The 14,590-nt window shown below is 45.0% G+C and overlaps 1 protein-coding gene across 1 annotated transcript in view; it reads right to left on the reverse strand.

The window, feature by feature from the left end:
• The window catches only part of thada (THADA armadillo repeat containing), a 106,524-nt gene that overhangs the window by 7,700 nt on the left and 84,234 nt on the right, over positions 1-14,590 (reverse strand). Inside the window, exons 32-36 of the mRNA XM_031876143.1 lie at positions 13,328-13,716; positions 9,532-9,656; positions 5,864-5,936; positions 4,696-4,846; positions 4,370-4,492 (exon numbers count right to left, since the gene is read on the reverse strand). Of these exons, the coding sequence (XP_031732003.1) occupies positions 4,370-4,492; positions 4,696-4,846; positions 5,864-5,936; positions 9,532-9,656; positions 13,328-13,716 (861 nt within the window). The remainder of the gene's footprint in view (positions 1-4,369; positions 4,493-4,695; positions 4,847-5,863; positions 5,937-9,531; positions 9,657-13,327; positions 13,717-14,590) is intronic.

Here is a 14,590-nt window from a genome sequence, read left to right on the forward strand (position 1 = left end):
TACTTAGCGTTGCCTTCGAGTTGATGGTTGAAGTAGGGAGTAGGAAGTCAGACTTTGAGTGGTGTTCCACTGTATGTATCTTTAGTGGGAGGTTGGACATTTTCGAGTATCGAGTTGTCTGGATTGAAGCATTAGTTCGTAGTAAGGGTCCTGCACAGTCACTTTCTTTCTATTAAAGAAAATATAATATAATCTGGGCTACATTTTAAAATTCGGAAAGCCACAAAAATCCACATAAATGAGAACTATACCAAAAAAGGTTTGATGCATTTATTTTATTGGGCGTTCACACTGTTTTGTGGTTTACTAAGTTGATCTAAATCTCTTTGAATCCTGGTGATTTCAACTCTCTGCAGTTTAGAGTGAGCATTCAAACGACCGACACTCTGCGCTCCCGTTTTATCCTCAAGACACATCGCGATCAAGTGTTACGACCCACAGCTGTAGACGGCAATGAATACAATGCACACACACTTCAACACGGCCTGCAGACACCAGTCATTACTGCGGACATGTGACTTTATTTCACATCACACCAATTTGTTAAAATCCCATTCCGCATGCCGCCTTTCCGGTCGAACATTGTGAAAGCAGCAGACAGACGCACACCGTGTCTGTTGGTGTGTTTTCACCAGAGCGTGAATTAACGGCGTATTTATTGCAACAGTAACAAGGTTCAAAGCAGCAAATCAAAAAAAGTCGAGCAACTCGTCCGTTTCTGTGCGTCTTTATGGGTTCTTCTTAAATTAGGTTTAAGTTCGGTTTTGGTTTTGGTTCGGTTCGGCGACTCGTCCAACACAAACCAAACGCAGAGCCAGGTTTGATGGTCGAGTGAGTACTGTTCTAAAAGAGGACGAGGCATGTTTAATGAGTGTCCTTCAGCCCCGCCAGGCCACTCACTTCCATTCATCTGCGTCATCCACTGTGAATGAATGAACTGGGTGTGTTGGGGGTGGGGGGGTGGGGGGCGGGGGGGTTGGTTTGCTAATGGTTCACTGAGAAACAGGAAAACACAGGCATGTCAACAGAGTGTGTGAGTTCAAACACTACTTCAGAACGGTGGGTAAAACAGGAGGAAGGATGGGAGACTTGAAACAACTCAAAATGTCTATACTGATAGGAAGTTAATCATTTCATATACTAGTTATTTTTTTACCTTCTAGCAGAGTTAAATGAAGTTTCTATGGATTAATTGTTTAAAAATCACCTAATTCCAGGTTAACCAGATCGGTACATATCTTTTAACAAATCTATCAACTGTTGAATATCTGAGTCAGCCATAACGTCCTCTGCACTCGTATTTTGGGATGCCATTTTCACTGTTGGACACTTAGGTAGTTTGTAATACAAGCGAAGAGAACGAGGACGTTTTAAAGCAGCATAGAACACGCCCCCCCGACTCCTCCCAAGAGAAAGGGTCAAGTCAAATGACAGCGCCAAATGCAGGAAGAGCTACAGATTTTGAAGCCGCGAACTCAGCTTTCTGGGTCACCACGGAGGAATTTACTGCTTCAATCGACTACGTTTAGCATCAACACTGATTGGACATCCACACGAAACAGCGCAGAATTACTTTAAGTAAGTTTTACACGGGTAAAACTTACATAAAGTATCGGTTTTAGTATGTTAATCTTAAGAAGTATGTTAATCTTAAGAAAGATCAATAAATAATGTCCAACATATGTGACTTTTATTCAACTTCATGTTTTGTAGGATAAACGTCTTTCATAAACGATTTGAAAAAAACGTAAAAGTGGAGGATCACAGTTTAGCTATATACAGTACATATACACATATATATATACACACATTTATATATAAAAAGTGAACCCTCTGTTCCTGCCCCGAGTCCGTCACAGTGCTGGAAGGCCAGCGCGGGTGAGTGGAGTTTGATTTCAGACCCAATTAGCCTGGAGGTATTTGGGTGATGCTGGGGGTGGTGGGGCGGCGGTGGAGGGTGGGATGGGGTTAAATTAGATTTTCTCTTCCTGTCCAGGACAATGGCTCCACTGTAGTTTGAATTCGACGAACCTGATGCGAATCTGAACTAAACTTCTCTCCCACACGCCAAACAGGTTTATTTGGATTTCACCGGGCTTAAAATCAGAGGTCGCGTTTTTTTCCGGAGTAAAAGAGAAACATTTAACTCTTTCACGTGAAACAAAAAAAAATTGCAAAGCATTCAATCACTTCATCAAAAGGCAAGGATTGGCCCTACTCTTACTTAATGTTTTTAAAAGTTTGTATACCAGTGACACAAAAAAAGTCCCGTTACTTTAAGAGAAACAAAAAACAAGTACTGAGTGCTTTAAAGTCATTTTAGAGCTTTCGCCAACATTTTGAAAGAATGGTTCAATATTTTGAAAAGCTTTCTTGCTTTGCTTTCTTTCTGAGAGTCAGATGAACAGATTGGTGTACTGGACAGAGCCATGCTAGCCATTTCCCCCTGTTTCCAGGCTTAATGCTAAGCTAGGCCCATCGCCTGCTAGCTTAAGATTCATATTTAGCATACAGACATGACATTGGTACCGATTTTCTCATCTACATTTTGGAAAGAAACTGTCACACTATTCTTTTAATGGCTGTAAGATATACTTGGTGTATACACGCCGTCTGTTGTGCAGAAAACCTAATTTAGCTAAACATCTGGTTCACATGTGATCTATACTGTCCGGCAAGGAAATGATCAGCAGCTAAACAGAGATAAAGCAATCCAATTACATTTAAATGTATTTCCTTCCTAAGGGGGGGGGGGTTACATTCTGTTATTGTTTGTGTGTTGCAGAACCCGTCTCTGTTCCCACATCACTGCCTGTCCTCCATATCAAAGGGCCAGGAGTCGTCGCCTCCATCTGAAGTAGCTAACACCTCAGATACTTGACTCTGCAACGGCAGGTCATAAAACACCACACACACACACACACACACACACACACACACACACACACACAGTGACCTGCAAACACACAGTGTTGTTTTTCCATCGGCGCAGCATTGCACTACATAGCCGTGGTGTTGAGTAGCATGCCAGGCTATCCCCTTCCTATTTCCTATTTGAGATATTATGCAAGTCATCAAGCCAAAGGTCTCTGCCATGGCGGACCAGAACTTCACCACGTAAACCTCGTAAAAACACTTTCTGACATTTGGCACAGGCCAGAATTTAATCTTGGTGCAAACGGAATTTCAACAATCATACAAAAAAAGGAGAAAGAAACTACTTTAACAGAACTCTTTCACACACTCGGACATGTTCTCCTAAAGACAGCAGTGAGTTGGTTCATGATGACTTCATTAAATGCCGAAGCTCTCCAAGCACCAAAATGTCCTCCCAGCCCACTGCCGTGTATCTAACTTTGGAAACATCACTTAAGTTTGAGCTCTCAAAGCACAAAGATGACATATTTTTCCAATTGAAGGTTTTTGTTTTGTTTTACACTCGAGTGATTTCTTTCAAGGTTTTTCTGTCGTTTCTCATTTACGTGAGGAATTCAACTGTTTTTTTCTGGCCAAGTCGCTCGTTCGTTCATTTCAGCTCGCCAATTTGCCGCCTCATTTTCGTCTTTCCGTGTTGCGCGCTACATTCCTGTTGTGCGTACGGCGAGTGTCGGAAATAAAGTCAGGAATTTGGGGCAGTTTTCATGAAATTCCATAAAAAACAGGGACATTCGAGCGGCGTGGCTGGAGAGTGAAGTCACTCAGTCACTCCTTTTACCGCAGTGGGAATGTGTGCCAGTAACACACACACACACACACACACAATACTGTAATCTCCAAAAGGGGCAATGAATATGGAAGGACAAAAGAGGATACCCAACTCTCTTATTTCCACCCACTCTGCAATTATGCCTATTGTGTTCTCTTCCTGTTACAGAGAAAACCTCTCCACCGTGGTCATGTTGTTGAGCTCCTATCGGATTTTTAGCTGACATCTTATCTGGCCTTAAGTACATAAACACATATAGAACACACACATTGCTTTTGGATAAAATCTTGGCCTCAACTGACTTTTGTAAAAAGCGTTTCCTGGGCCCTCAGATCGTGAAACATGCTCTGCCTTTAAAGGAAAAGTTTGGATTTTTTTCTTCTCATGGTAAATAAAAGTCTTCCCCCATGACTCGCCGTAGCCGCGAAGGGCTGGGGACGCTCCAGAGATGTTTTGCCGTCTCGTGTTACGCTGCGAGATGCTATCGGCGGCGGCAGACACAACAGGGCTCCGGCTCCCGGAGGAAAGCTGAGGAAAATACAGGAAGCGAGCGACGTCGAGGACGGGAAGTCGCACCGCGGCAGTTTGCGAGGGGCACTTGAGAGCTGGCAGCTGTCGGCCCTCAGATAGCGCGTGTGTGTGTGTGTGTGTGTGTGTGTGTACCTGTTCTGAGCAGAGGTGCTGGTACATTAGAGATGAAGTCAGAGGCCGAATCTCGCACATCCTGGTCTTCGTCCTGCAGCAGTGTAAACAGACTCCTCCACAGAGAAAGTGAGGTGGACAAACCTGAGACACACACACACACAGCGTACAAAGTACAGCGGTGGCTTGTCAAGGAAGGTGACTGACACACACACACACACGCACACACTATATTGAGGCCTGTATATCAGATCCACAAAATAACAGTTTTGCCCAATGAAAGGTTTCAGAAAGTGAAAGACTATTTTTTGCGACACGTTTCTTTGTTTGCGTGTCGCCCGACTCACCCAGCGGTAGATGTGCGCTGGTCAGCACGGTGGCCGTACAGCTGACCAGCACCTCAGCGGCCGTCAGCTTCACCTCCACCGGCTGCTCCTCGCCGCAGCACGAGCACACCAGCGACCCCCACTCGGCTAAACAAGCAACTGCACTTGCACCCTAGATGGTGGATCGATCGGAAAAACACATTTACTTGCTTTTTTTTTTTTTTTTTTTTTTTTTTCCCCCGTTTTTTTTTTATTTCTCATCATAAGAAAATCAGATGGTTCTCTCAGTATTCTTGTTTTTGTTTGTTGACTTTTTATTTTGGAAATCTCTAACAAGGAAGAAAATTGGCTCACATAAGCACTCCTATAATTGGTTGGTTGGTTTTAACATTCAATAGCCAATATTTTAAATTTACAATTACCGTCTTATTGAATTATCAAAATTGTAATTAAAAGTGCGATATGCTGTGATATGGTGTATGCTAGCTAAAGCTACATCCACATTAATAGGTTGTCCGAGAGGAAGCGAGAACGATCTCCGTACACACTAACTAGCCTGAGGACGCATGGATCACATGACCATTCACATACACTGGGCATGCACATACCAGTGTAAACAGGAAGCAGGTCGATGACGCAGATGGACTATTGCCACAATAGCTCGGTTTCGGGGCATGTAGGCAGTAGCAGTGTTGTAAAATGCAGAATTTAACTTCACGAAAAGCCGCCAGCATCGACGACAAGGTCGGCAACAGGCTGTAACTCAATGTCCATGTTGAATGAACCGCTAGTGGTCGAGGCGTCATGAATCAGGAAAGGACAGGTCGCGACTGATAAGAACCAATCAGGAAGCGAACATCGTTTTCAAACGTCTACGTTTTTGCCAATCGTGACTAGAATGAAAACCCAGAGTTATATAAAAAAATAAATAAAATGGCGTCAGCCGGGTTTTCAAAAGTCTCCGTTTTAGTGGTTCGAAAACGGCGGAGGATTGTGGACACTAGGCGTACACATAGCAAGTGTGGATGTAGCCTAAGCTACCACAAACAGTTACAACCAACATCATCCTGTATTTGGGAATTGTGAATTTCAGCAAAGGCCGCCAACACATCTTTCAATACCGGTTAAGAGAGGAGGAGGAGGAGGAGAAGGAGGAGTAGTAGTAGTAGAAGTAGTAGTCAGTCTTTACCTGGGGATTAGAGTTCACCAGTTGAACCACCAGCTGAGAGAGCAGGGTCAGGGCAGCACAGTGGAGCTCCACACTGAAACACAACATCCAACACCTGATACCAGCTCCCAAATGTATAAGAATAACTTTGGTTAGCATATTTTTAACATCTGTCCTTGAAGAGGGATCTCTGCTCTGTGGCTCTATCTGATGTTTCTCTTTTTTAGGGGGTGGGGGGTAATTTAAGGCAAATTAGTGAATTGTAATTTGGGGCTATATATTGGTAAACCCAATTAACTTTCACATCCACCTCACTCTTCTCTTCAATACAATGGAGGCGAATAGATCTTCATTTTGGGTGTTTTATGCTGCAAGCAACAGGTTGCAAGTCATCTTCAATGGAAGCCGATGACATTTCTTTGGCGCTCTGATAACTTGTCGAAGCTTCGACCAATCATGCGGTTTTGTTTCTCCCCGTTCCGTTACATTTTTTTTTTTAAACGCTGTTAGCCAGTTCCCGGTGCTATATAACGAACTCCTGAGCAACACTTCAACGGCTACTCACCGACATTTTTTTTTGCTTTTTTCGGCTCGTGGTAACAGCACTGGAAGCACAGAAAGTGAGTAGATGTTTTTAATAAATTTAGATGAACCGACCCTTTGAGTTTGATATATTAGTGCAGTGAGAGGGTGTGAAGATAATTGTGCGCTCCTCAGGTTGTTCCGCGGTAACCTAACCATCAACTACTCGCACATCGCTCAACTGTATTGACTTACAACCAGGGTAGGAAATTTACATATTTTTTTGGGGGCAATTTTTGCCCCCACTGACTGAAATCCAGGGGCATTTAAAAAAAATTGGGGGCACTTTTTGAAACTTGTGAAATAACATTTAACCTTTGTTCAAAATAATAAATATACATATTTAGGCTTACAGTATATGAGCAATTGTTATCAAATGGCAATAATAAGACTATTAGGCAGTAGTCTACAGATTCAAAGTGTTTTCTTAGATTTTTTTAACAAAAAACAAACATAAATCAGACAATCATATTCAATTTATTCTTATTTCTTTGTTGTTATTTGTTGTCATTATTACATTTTTTAAACAACTATTAACAATTATTAAGTCAACGATGCCTTGATTACATATACATTGTATGGAATTCTTGAGAAAAATATTTTTGTAGCACCTCAAATATTGTGATATTACCCATTTTTGTCCTGAACTTATGCATTAGTCATTGTATGGAATTTTTGAGAAAAAGATTTTTATAGCACCTTAAAAATTTCAAAAATGTGCCATTTGAAGGTACAAATTCAGTTCAGAGTTTTTGCTTAGTAAAATATCTTAATTGACTGTCAGTCAGGTATTATTCATTTCCACCAACCCTCAAATCAAAGAATAAAGACACTTTACGCACAATTTAGGTGTAGTTTCCCGATCTGTGCCGTTTGAATGTGTTTACCGTGAATTTCAGCATATAGGTGCACTAAAGTGTAAGTGTCTGCTGAGTTGACCACAGTCTCGCAGTCACAGGTCTGATTAAGAAGCGCTCCATTTATTTATTCATTTAGAAAGTTCGGGGGCATTTTTTGCCCCTCTCCTAGTGATATCAGGGGCAAAATTATATTTCTTAGGGGCAGTTTTGCCCTTTGCCCTCGTGTATTTCCGACGCTGCTTACAACCCACAAAAAGAAGTGTGCTGGTACTCGCCACCAGATTATGGATCACATTAGCCCGGGGGCCATTCAATCACGCAGCAGACAAGGGCGGCCAGCAACCCAATCCCCTCCCTCCGCGGCTCTAATCATAACCCTGGGGCCGTTTCAGAGGGAAAGTGGATCCCGGGGTCCAGAGATTGTGGCCAGGAAAAGACTTTACACGGCTAAGAGCCTTTGTAATCCAATCCGGATTCAAGCCTGTATTCTCTTGTCGGGGGGAGAAAAGTACAGCGGCGGCTTGTCAAGGAAGGTGACACACACACACACACACACACACACACACACACACACACACACACAAATCAGTTTGTGGTAAGAGGACGGAGTGTCTCTCACAGAAATATAATGGTTTCAGCATGACAGGTGTGAATAATCTCAAGTAGGAATAATGCTCTAATGACGGCCTTTGAGAGCACAAATATCAGCTTTCATCTGTTTTTTGTTTTTTTCATTTTAAACTTCCCATCTCTGTTGCTGGCTGACAATACTGCACTGATAGCTGAGCACCCACGCAGAAAGAGGCCACTAAGCTCCAGGTGTGCCCAGGTGTGGGGTTAAGGTGCAGCCAGTGATCCTTGGATGTCCCTCCTCCATTGACTCTGGCTCTGACATCCAGCCTGCCACAGCCGAATGAGGGCTCCTTCACAGGTGGAAGGAGACAGAAACAACAGGCGGTGGAGGAGAGTGGGTTGCATCTCATTGTGTAATGCATTCGTGTCTCTTTCATCCATCACGGCTGAAAAGCTGGTCTGGATTTGCTTAGGCGCTGTTTTGACAGCGAGTTTTCCCCAAAGTGTTTTGGAGTCACGCGGTTAGCGGCCCTGTTTCCTGCATTTACCTTGAAACGAATTAAAGTTACAGGTTTTGGTCTGTTGTAGTTCATGGAGCACAGAAATCAGGGCCTACTGTATGTTCACGATGTATAATCTAAGGCCCAGAAAACACAACCACATGCATAGACACAATCAAAATGATCTTAAAAACTTGAATTACCGCCTAGTGGTTGTACACCTCCACCACACAGTCATGTTGCAGTTTACATCCATGTCTGACCTTTGACCACCAAAACCTCGACTGCAAGTTAACGTTCACGTCAACTTTGAAGAAATTCGCTGGAGCCGTTCCTGAGATATCACATCCAAGAGGACGGGAAGGTCGCGAGGTCACAGTCATCTTGACCTTTGACCTTCAAAATCATTTCATCCTCGAGTCTGCCTCCTCTAAACGCCATGAAGAACACTCTACAACTTTTTGAATTCTATATATTAGAAAACAGAATGGAGCCAATAGTCTGGAAACACAAACATTTCACATACTCTACTTTTGGTAGTTTAACTGGTTGTAAAACCTTTTGGTGATTCAAGACATTTGTATAATTCAAGGGGGTATGATATTTCAGGTATGGTACTTTTTTGATCCTATTCTTTGAAATACGTTTTGGTTAAAACTGTGAATGCAGGTTCCAATACTGAAAGGGGCAAGATCAGGCCAGAATTTTTCGTCCACCGAATGTGAAGACGTAACAGTGTTGAGGTTGTGTCAGAGACTTCTATCGTGTACTTCGTTGCAGAGATATCTCCTGAAGTGAGCATGCTAACCAGCTAGCCTCGGCACGTCCCGTCTTGTAGTGCTACTAGTACCTGGAGAGGCGATAGAGTCACCGTAGCGTCCGGTCTGTCCTCAGTCCGACATGAGAGGATGAAGAAGCAGAGCGGCCCCGGGGCTCGTCAATCACATAGGAGGTTAAAGGTTAAAGCGTTTGGATTGTTGGTCTGTGATTGGCTTTCGTTTCGTCCTCCCCTCCGCTGCACTAAAATGTCAAATTAAAGGGCTGCTTCACCCAAATTACTCGCTTACTGCACTTCTAAGCACCCGAAAAGGAAATTCTATTCACCTCCAAATTACAAATCACCACTTTGAAAAGATGAAGATTATCTGCACATGTCCGCGTTGTCTTCTCTGACCTGTGAGCAGAATCCTGAGCCAGGGCCAGAAGGCGCAGCAGGGCCTCCTCCTGGGACAAGAGGTCAGCGCCGTCCCTCCACTCGAGCTCTCCGCGGGAGCTCAACACACGCAACACCGCGAGGACCTGAGGGGAGGAGGAGGCAGAGAGATTGTCAAAGGAGTAAAGCAATAAGACGTTAATGTAGTCACACGCTCAATAGCTACTGGTGAGGGAAGTTGCCTCAGAGGTCGTCCATCAACACAGCTTTTGGTGTCCTCTCTCTGCAGCGCGGGCTGGCAAGTTGCCCCCGACGGTATTTTCAACCCCACCGGTCAGATCCTCCCTACGCACACGCTAACCACGGGCACACAGCTGCCTCGCTCTCCCCTTGTACACAAATGTAATACGCGTTAAAGAAGACATGCAGAATTCACTCAGGCAGTAACACGCTCCTCTTTAAGCTACTGCTAGCAACCGTTTAGCTTCACCTCCTAAACTTGACTTCCTGCTTCCTTCACCCCCTCCTCTCCATCCTTCCCACGATGTTCTTCTTTGGCCGGTCACTCCTCCGGGAGGAGGGGGAAAAAGGACAAGTTTTGCCTCGGCGTGAGACCCCGTTTTTAAAACACACATCCACCCGGGAACACATGTTGACATTCCTGCTGCACATCTCGATGATTATTATTTCTTTCGAGGCCCCCAGCCTGTTATTAGAGCTTTAACATAAAGCTTGCTTTATAGGATCGGTGTGTGTGTGGGTGGAGAGCGGGCCCATGCGATGTCTGTGCGTAAACATCTGTACGTGTGTGTGCGTGTGTGTGACTGTATTGTCAAAGGGTCGCTAATGCTGTAGTAACAAACCCGCAGAATTATCAACCAACTCTGCAGTTTCTCTCAGCTCTGTGAAGCATCGTCAAGCTCTTTTTTTGGGGGGGTTCTCCGGCTCACAAGCTACACTCTCAAAAATCCTTATTTTCAGCTGCAGCAGGAAGCGTTTTTTTAGCACCAAAAACCCTGATAAACTCGCCGTACCCTTCCTGCCAAGCGCCAAATGAGAGACGGACAAAGCTGGTGCTAAAGACCAGCTGGTGAACATGGTGGAGCATGGTTGAGTTTTAATATGAGCCATATTTATGTGATGCGCTGACGTGAGACCTTAAACTTGCACTCTGTAGTGGCCATCAGAGGTCAATGAGAACATGACCCGACATCCTCTTCAATAAAGCCTGATTTTCATTTAGAACTTTAACCCTTTCACAGTGTGTTTTCATTTCATGACAGTTAATTGTAACATTTTGTTGTCCGGTTGTACTTGGCTCTACCCTCTCGTATCACTGCTGGTTGCAAAAAAACAAGATGGCAACGGGGGAGCATTCCAAAAACCAATGGGTGGTGCGTCCACTATACAATGTCAATGTGTGCGACAGCGGTGTGTGTCCTCTCCCCGTCTCAAACGCACCCTGCAGCTTTCATGGTGACAAAACGAGAGGCGTGGCTGCAAATACTTGGACAACAAAGTGCTCTGGCCGACCGTCTACAACTTGTCCACAAAGCAGTGGACAAAAAAGGGCACCGATGCACCAATAACTACAGCAGCTTATACTTGGTGGTGGACGTTGTGTATGTTTCAGACAGTGTTTCACAAACAACATCTGCTCCTCTTAACTCCAATGAGAGTGAACCCATCACTGGGCCCAGACATGCCAAGCCAGTGTCATTGTTCACTCTCTCTCTTTATTGCAGAACTGAAACGCTCACGCGGTTTGAATCCCAGCTGGTCCGACCGTCGCCGCTGCCTCTGACTTTTAACGGGCCGCTTTAATGAGCTGCCGTCTTAAGACACGCTCGGCATGCCCATGTACTCAAATATACACGGTCACAGGAAAAGATGCCAACTCAGGGTACAGACTTCCGTAGCTGTACCATGCAAATAAACAGTGAGGCCCACCCTGCATGAACACACACAAAGCGTTAAATATAAAAGTTACCCAGCTTGCACAGCGCTGCTGTCTAGTCTTTTTGAGCCTGGACAGCCTCCAGGCGTTGCTGCTTTTCACTTGGTGTTAACTGGCCTCTTGAGCCAAAGCATGGAAGAGATTGTGACTAAAGAGAGAGCTTGCCAGATGAAATCTTACTACATGACTTTTATTTCAATGTCAGAAAATCCTAATAAATCCAAAACACCAAATTGCCTCATTATTCCGGACCAGATATCGGTGCCATCTGAGTGGGAAAAAGTTTACCTAAAATGAATTGTTAATAGAGTCAAATTGAGCAAATATATGACAGCCATAGCAGCAGCTTTTTATATTTATTGGACTTTTTGTTATATTTTTCCACCCCGTCATTGGCCGTGAACGAAGAGCTAAACAGGCCTAACAACAGCATTGCGCAGATAGAGCAATGTGTTTCTAGATCACCTGTCGCCCCTTAAATGTGCATTTGTTTTTCACCGTCGTCTGATTGCCCCAGTGTGTGGTTGATCATATCTAACCTTTCTTTACCGTTAGCAGAGCTTCTCCGTGTATTTGTATTGGGATGTCCTCTTTAATGAAGAGTGTCCCGGTGTGCTCTGATAACATGCACTGTTAACAGTGAACGCTTCACTCAAGTAGCCACTTGACTTCTGGCAAAAAACAGATTTTTGACACCCGGTGTTATTTCCTAATGTGATTTACACTTGATTCATAATCTCATTGTGTTGACAGCGATTAAAGGGAGTGTTTCTGTGGCGTCAGTAGAAACGGAGGTTTTGCGATTTAGAATAAAGAACACAAACCCTACAAACTTATATGCACTGAATGTTTTCTACATTTTGAGAACATGACGAGGCATTCAGGCTTCCATCGTTCCCATATGAATACTGTGATGCAGCGGATTCCTTCAACACATGTGTCTTGAATAAGGCCTGAAGAAAACAGACTTCCTCAGACTTTGGAAGCATCCTCTCTGGGCAGGATAGCAGACCAACACGATGTCCTTGGCCCACTGCTGCTCTCCTGCTCCTCTCCCAGAATGCTTCATTTGGAGTCCAGGGCGAGCAGTGGCAACCGGCCCGTTTGGGCCGGCGTGTCCTTGGCGCGCGGGGCAGGCTCCACTTAACGGGGCCCGGCGCTTTAAACGTTAACGGCTGGCCTGTGAAGCAGCGCCTGGCAGAGAGCACACGGCCCAATGCATGCATACAAAGAAACGAAGAAGCTGAAACGCAACACATATGAAAAGTCTGCAGCAGCGTGGCAACACACACACACACACACACACACACACACACACACACACACACAGCAGTGCTGAGTCACGTCAGCTCTGGAGGAGTGTTAACGAGTGGAGTAACAGCACAGATCTGCCGGTCCTCGCTTTATGGACGCCTTCTGTCCCCAAACAGGAAACGGGCTGCGTTTACCTCCTCCAAAACTTGTTAAAGGGTGGAAGCCGACCAAACCTCTCAGGAGTGTGTGTAAGTGGGGGAGAGAGCACCGCTGCCAGTGCGCTTGGCATGTCCCTCGGCAACCGATTAGCCTCTCACGCAAGCCTCTGCAAAACGGATTTAGACGTTTAATCAATTTGCGGGCAAATGTCCCCGTGGTTCACTGAAATGGTGATGGATAGTTTTTGGAGAGGCTTCCTCATTGTGTGATGACTCTGAAAGTAATGGTGCTTACGGGCTGTCACACACACACACACACACACACACACACACACACACACACACACACACACGCACACACACACACATCAATAAAATGACCCAGACACGTATACAGATGCATAACAAATGCACTTCCTGTAATGTTTCGGTGTGTGTGTGGTCTCACCTTGGCCAGACACTGGGGGTGTGTCTCGTGGAGAGCCAGGCCTGTCAGGTTTGACAACGTGGTCTGGTCCAGCCACTCGGGTCTCCTCTTCTTTTCCTCCTCCTCTTCCTCCTCTTCCTCCTGCAGCCTCCTCAGGACCCCCTCCAGTGCCAGCTCCCTCACCTCGTACTGAGGGCACTGCAGCAGACACCGCAGGAGGCGGCTCGCGGGCCCAGGGCCCCCCCAGAGCTCGGGGATCTCCACGCTGGCGCTGAGGGCCACACGGGCCAGGCTGAGCAGGTACTGGGTGCCGCCGGGCCCCGGGGCCGTGGAGGAAGAGTCGGGGGTGACGAGTTCAGAGGCCATCAGGATGGACAGAGCTTCCCGACGCAGATCACCGACCTCCGAGTCTGACAAACAGACACACGTGTTAGCGACAGTGTAGCATGAGGACACGCTTTTAGGGTTATTCATTTATTAGTTATTCATTATTTAAGGATTTAAAGGGATATTAATATTACACATATTTGTCCTCTTACCTGTAGTGCTATTTATCAGTCTAGGTTGTTTTGGTGTGAGGTGCCTAGTATTGGAGATATCGGCCGTAAAGATGTCTGCCTTCTCTCCATTATAATGGAGCTACATGGCATTTAGGCTTAAAGCGCCACAAAATACATTTAATAAACTCAACAGCAAAGTCTCTCCAGACGTCATGAGCAGTTCTTCTCTAGATCATCCACAGACCTCGTTGTGAGCGGTTTCACGTGAGGAACTATTTTCTTTCAGCCACAGTTCCTACATGAAACTACAGGCAGGATGCATTTTTGATTTTGGGGTGAACTGTCCCTTTAAGCCTTTAATATTTTCTACAGAAGCACTGTCTGGATCAAGACTCACTTAAAGAGCTGCTTTGCATAAATATCGATCATGTTATCTCAGCATCATTTCATGCTGCATGTCTTTAGAATCTCTGGTTTGGTTTGAATGAGCCTAACTCGGTCGGTTTGGACGTGTCACTTCTCCCCGACACTTCACATCAACGTAGCGCTCCAGCAGAGCGAGCTTAGACAGAGAGCCTTTTTGTTTTTTATGGTCTGCCTTCTAGGAAAACTGTAATAAATCGTCCCGGTTTACATTTAAAGTTTTAGCACATTTTGAGTCTATTATGCCAAAAAATCTAATCACTATGCTTAATGAAATATTCCCAGTGGCTTAACTACTTCAGCCTGCAAGCTAAACACACACACACACACACACACACACACACACACACACACACACACA

Source organism: Anarrhichthys ocellatus, unplaced genomic scaffold (genome assembly GCF_004355925.1).
Source record: "Anarrhichthys ocellatus isolate YVR2014 unplaced genomic scaffold, GSC_Weel_1.0 scaffold104, whole genome shotgun sequence".
Classification (NCBI taxonomy): domain Eukaryota; kingdom Metazoa; phylum Chordata; class Actinopteri; order Perciformes; family Anarhichadidae; genus Anarrhichthys; species Anarrhichthys ocellatus.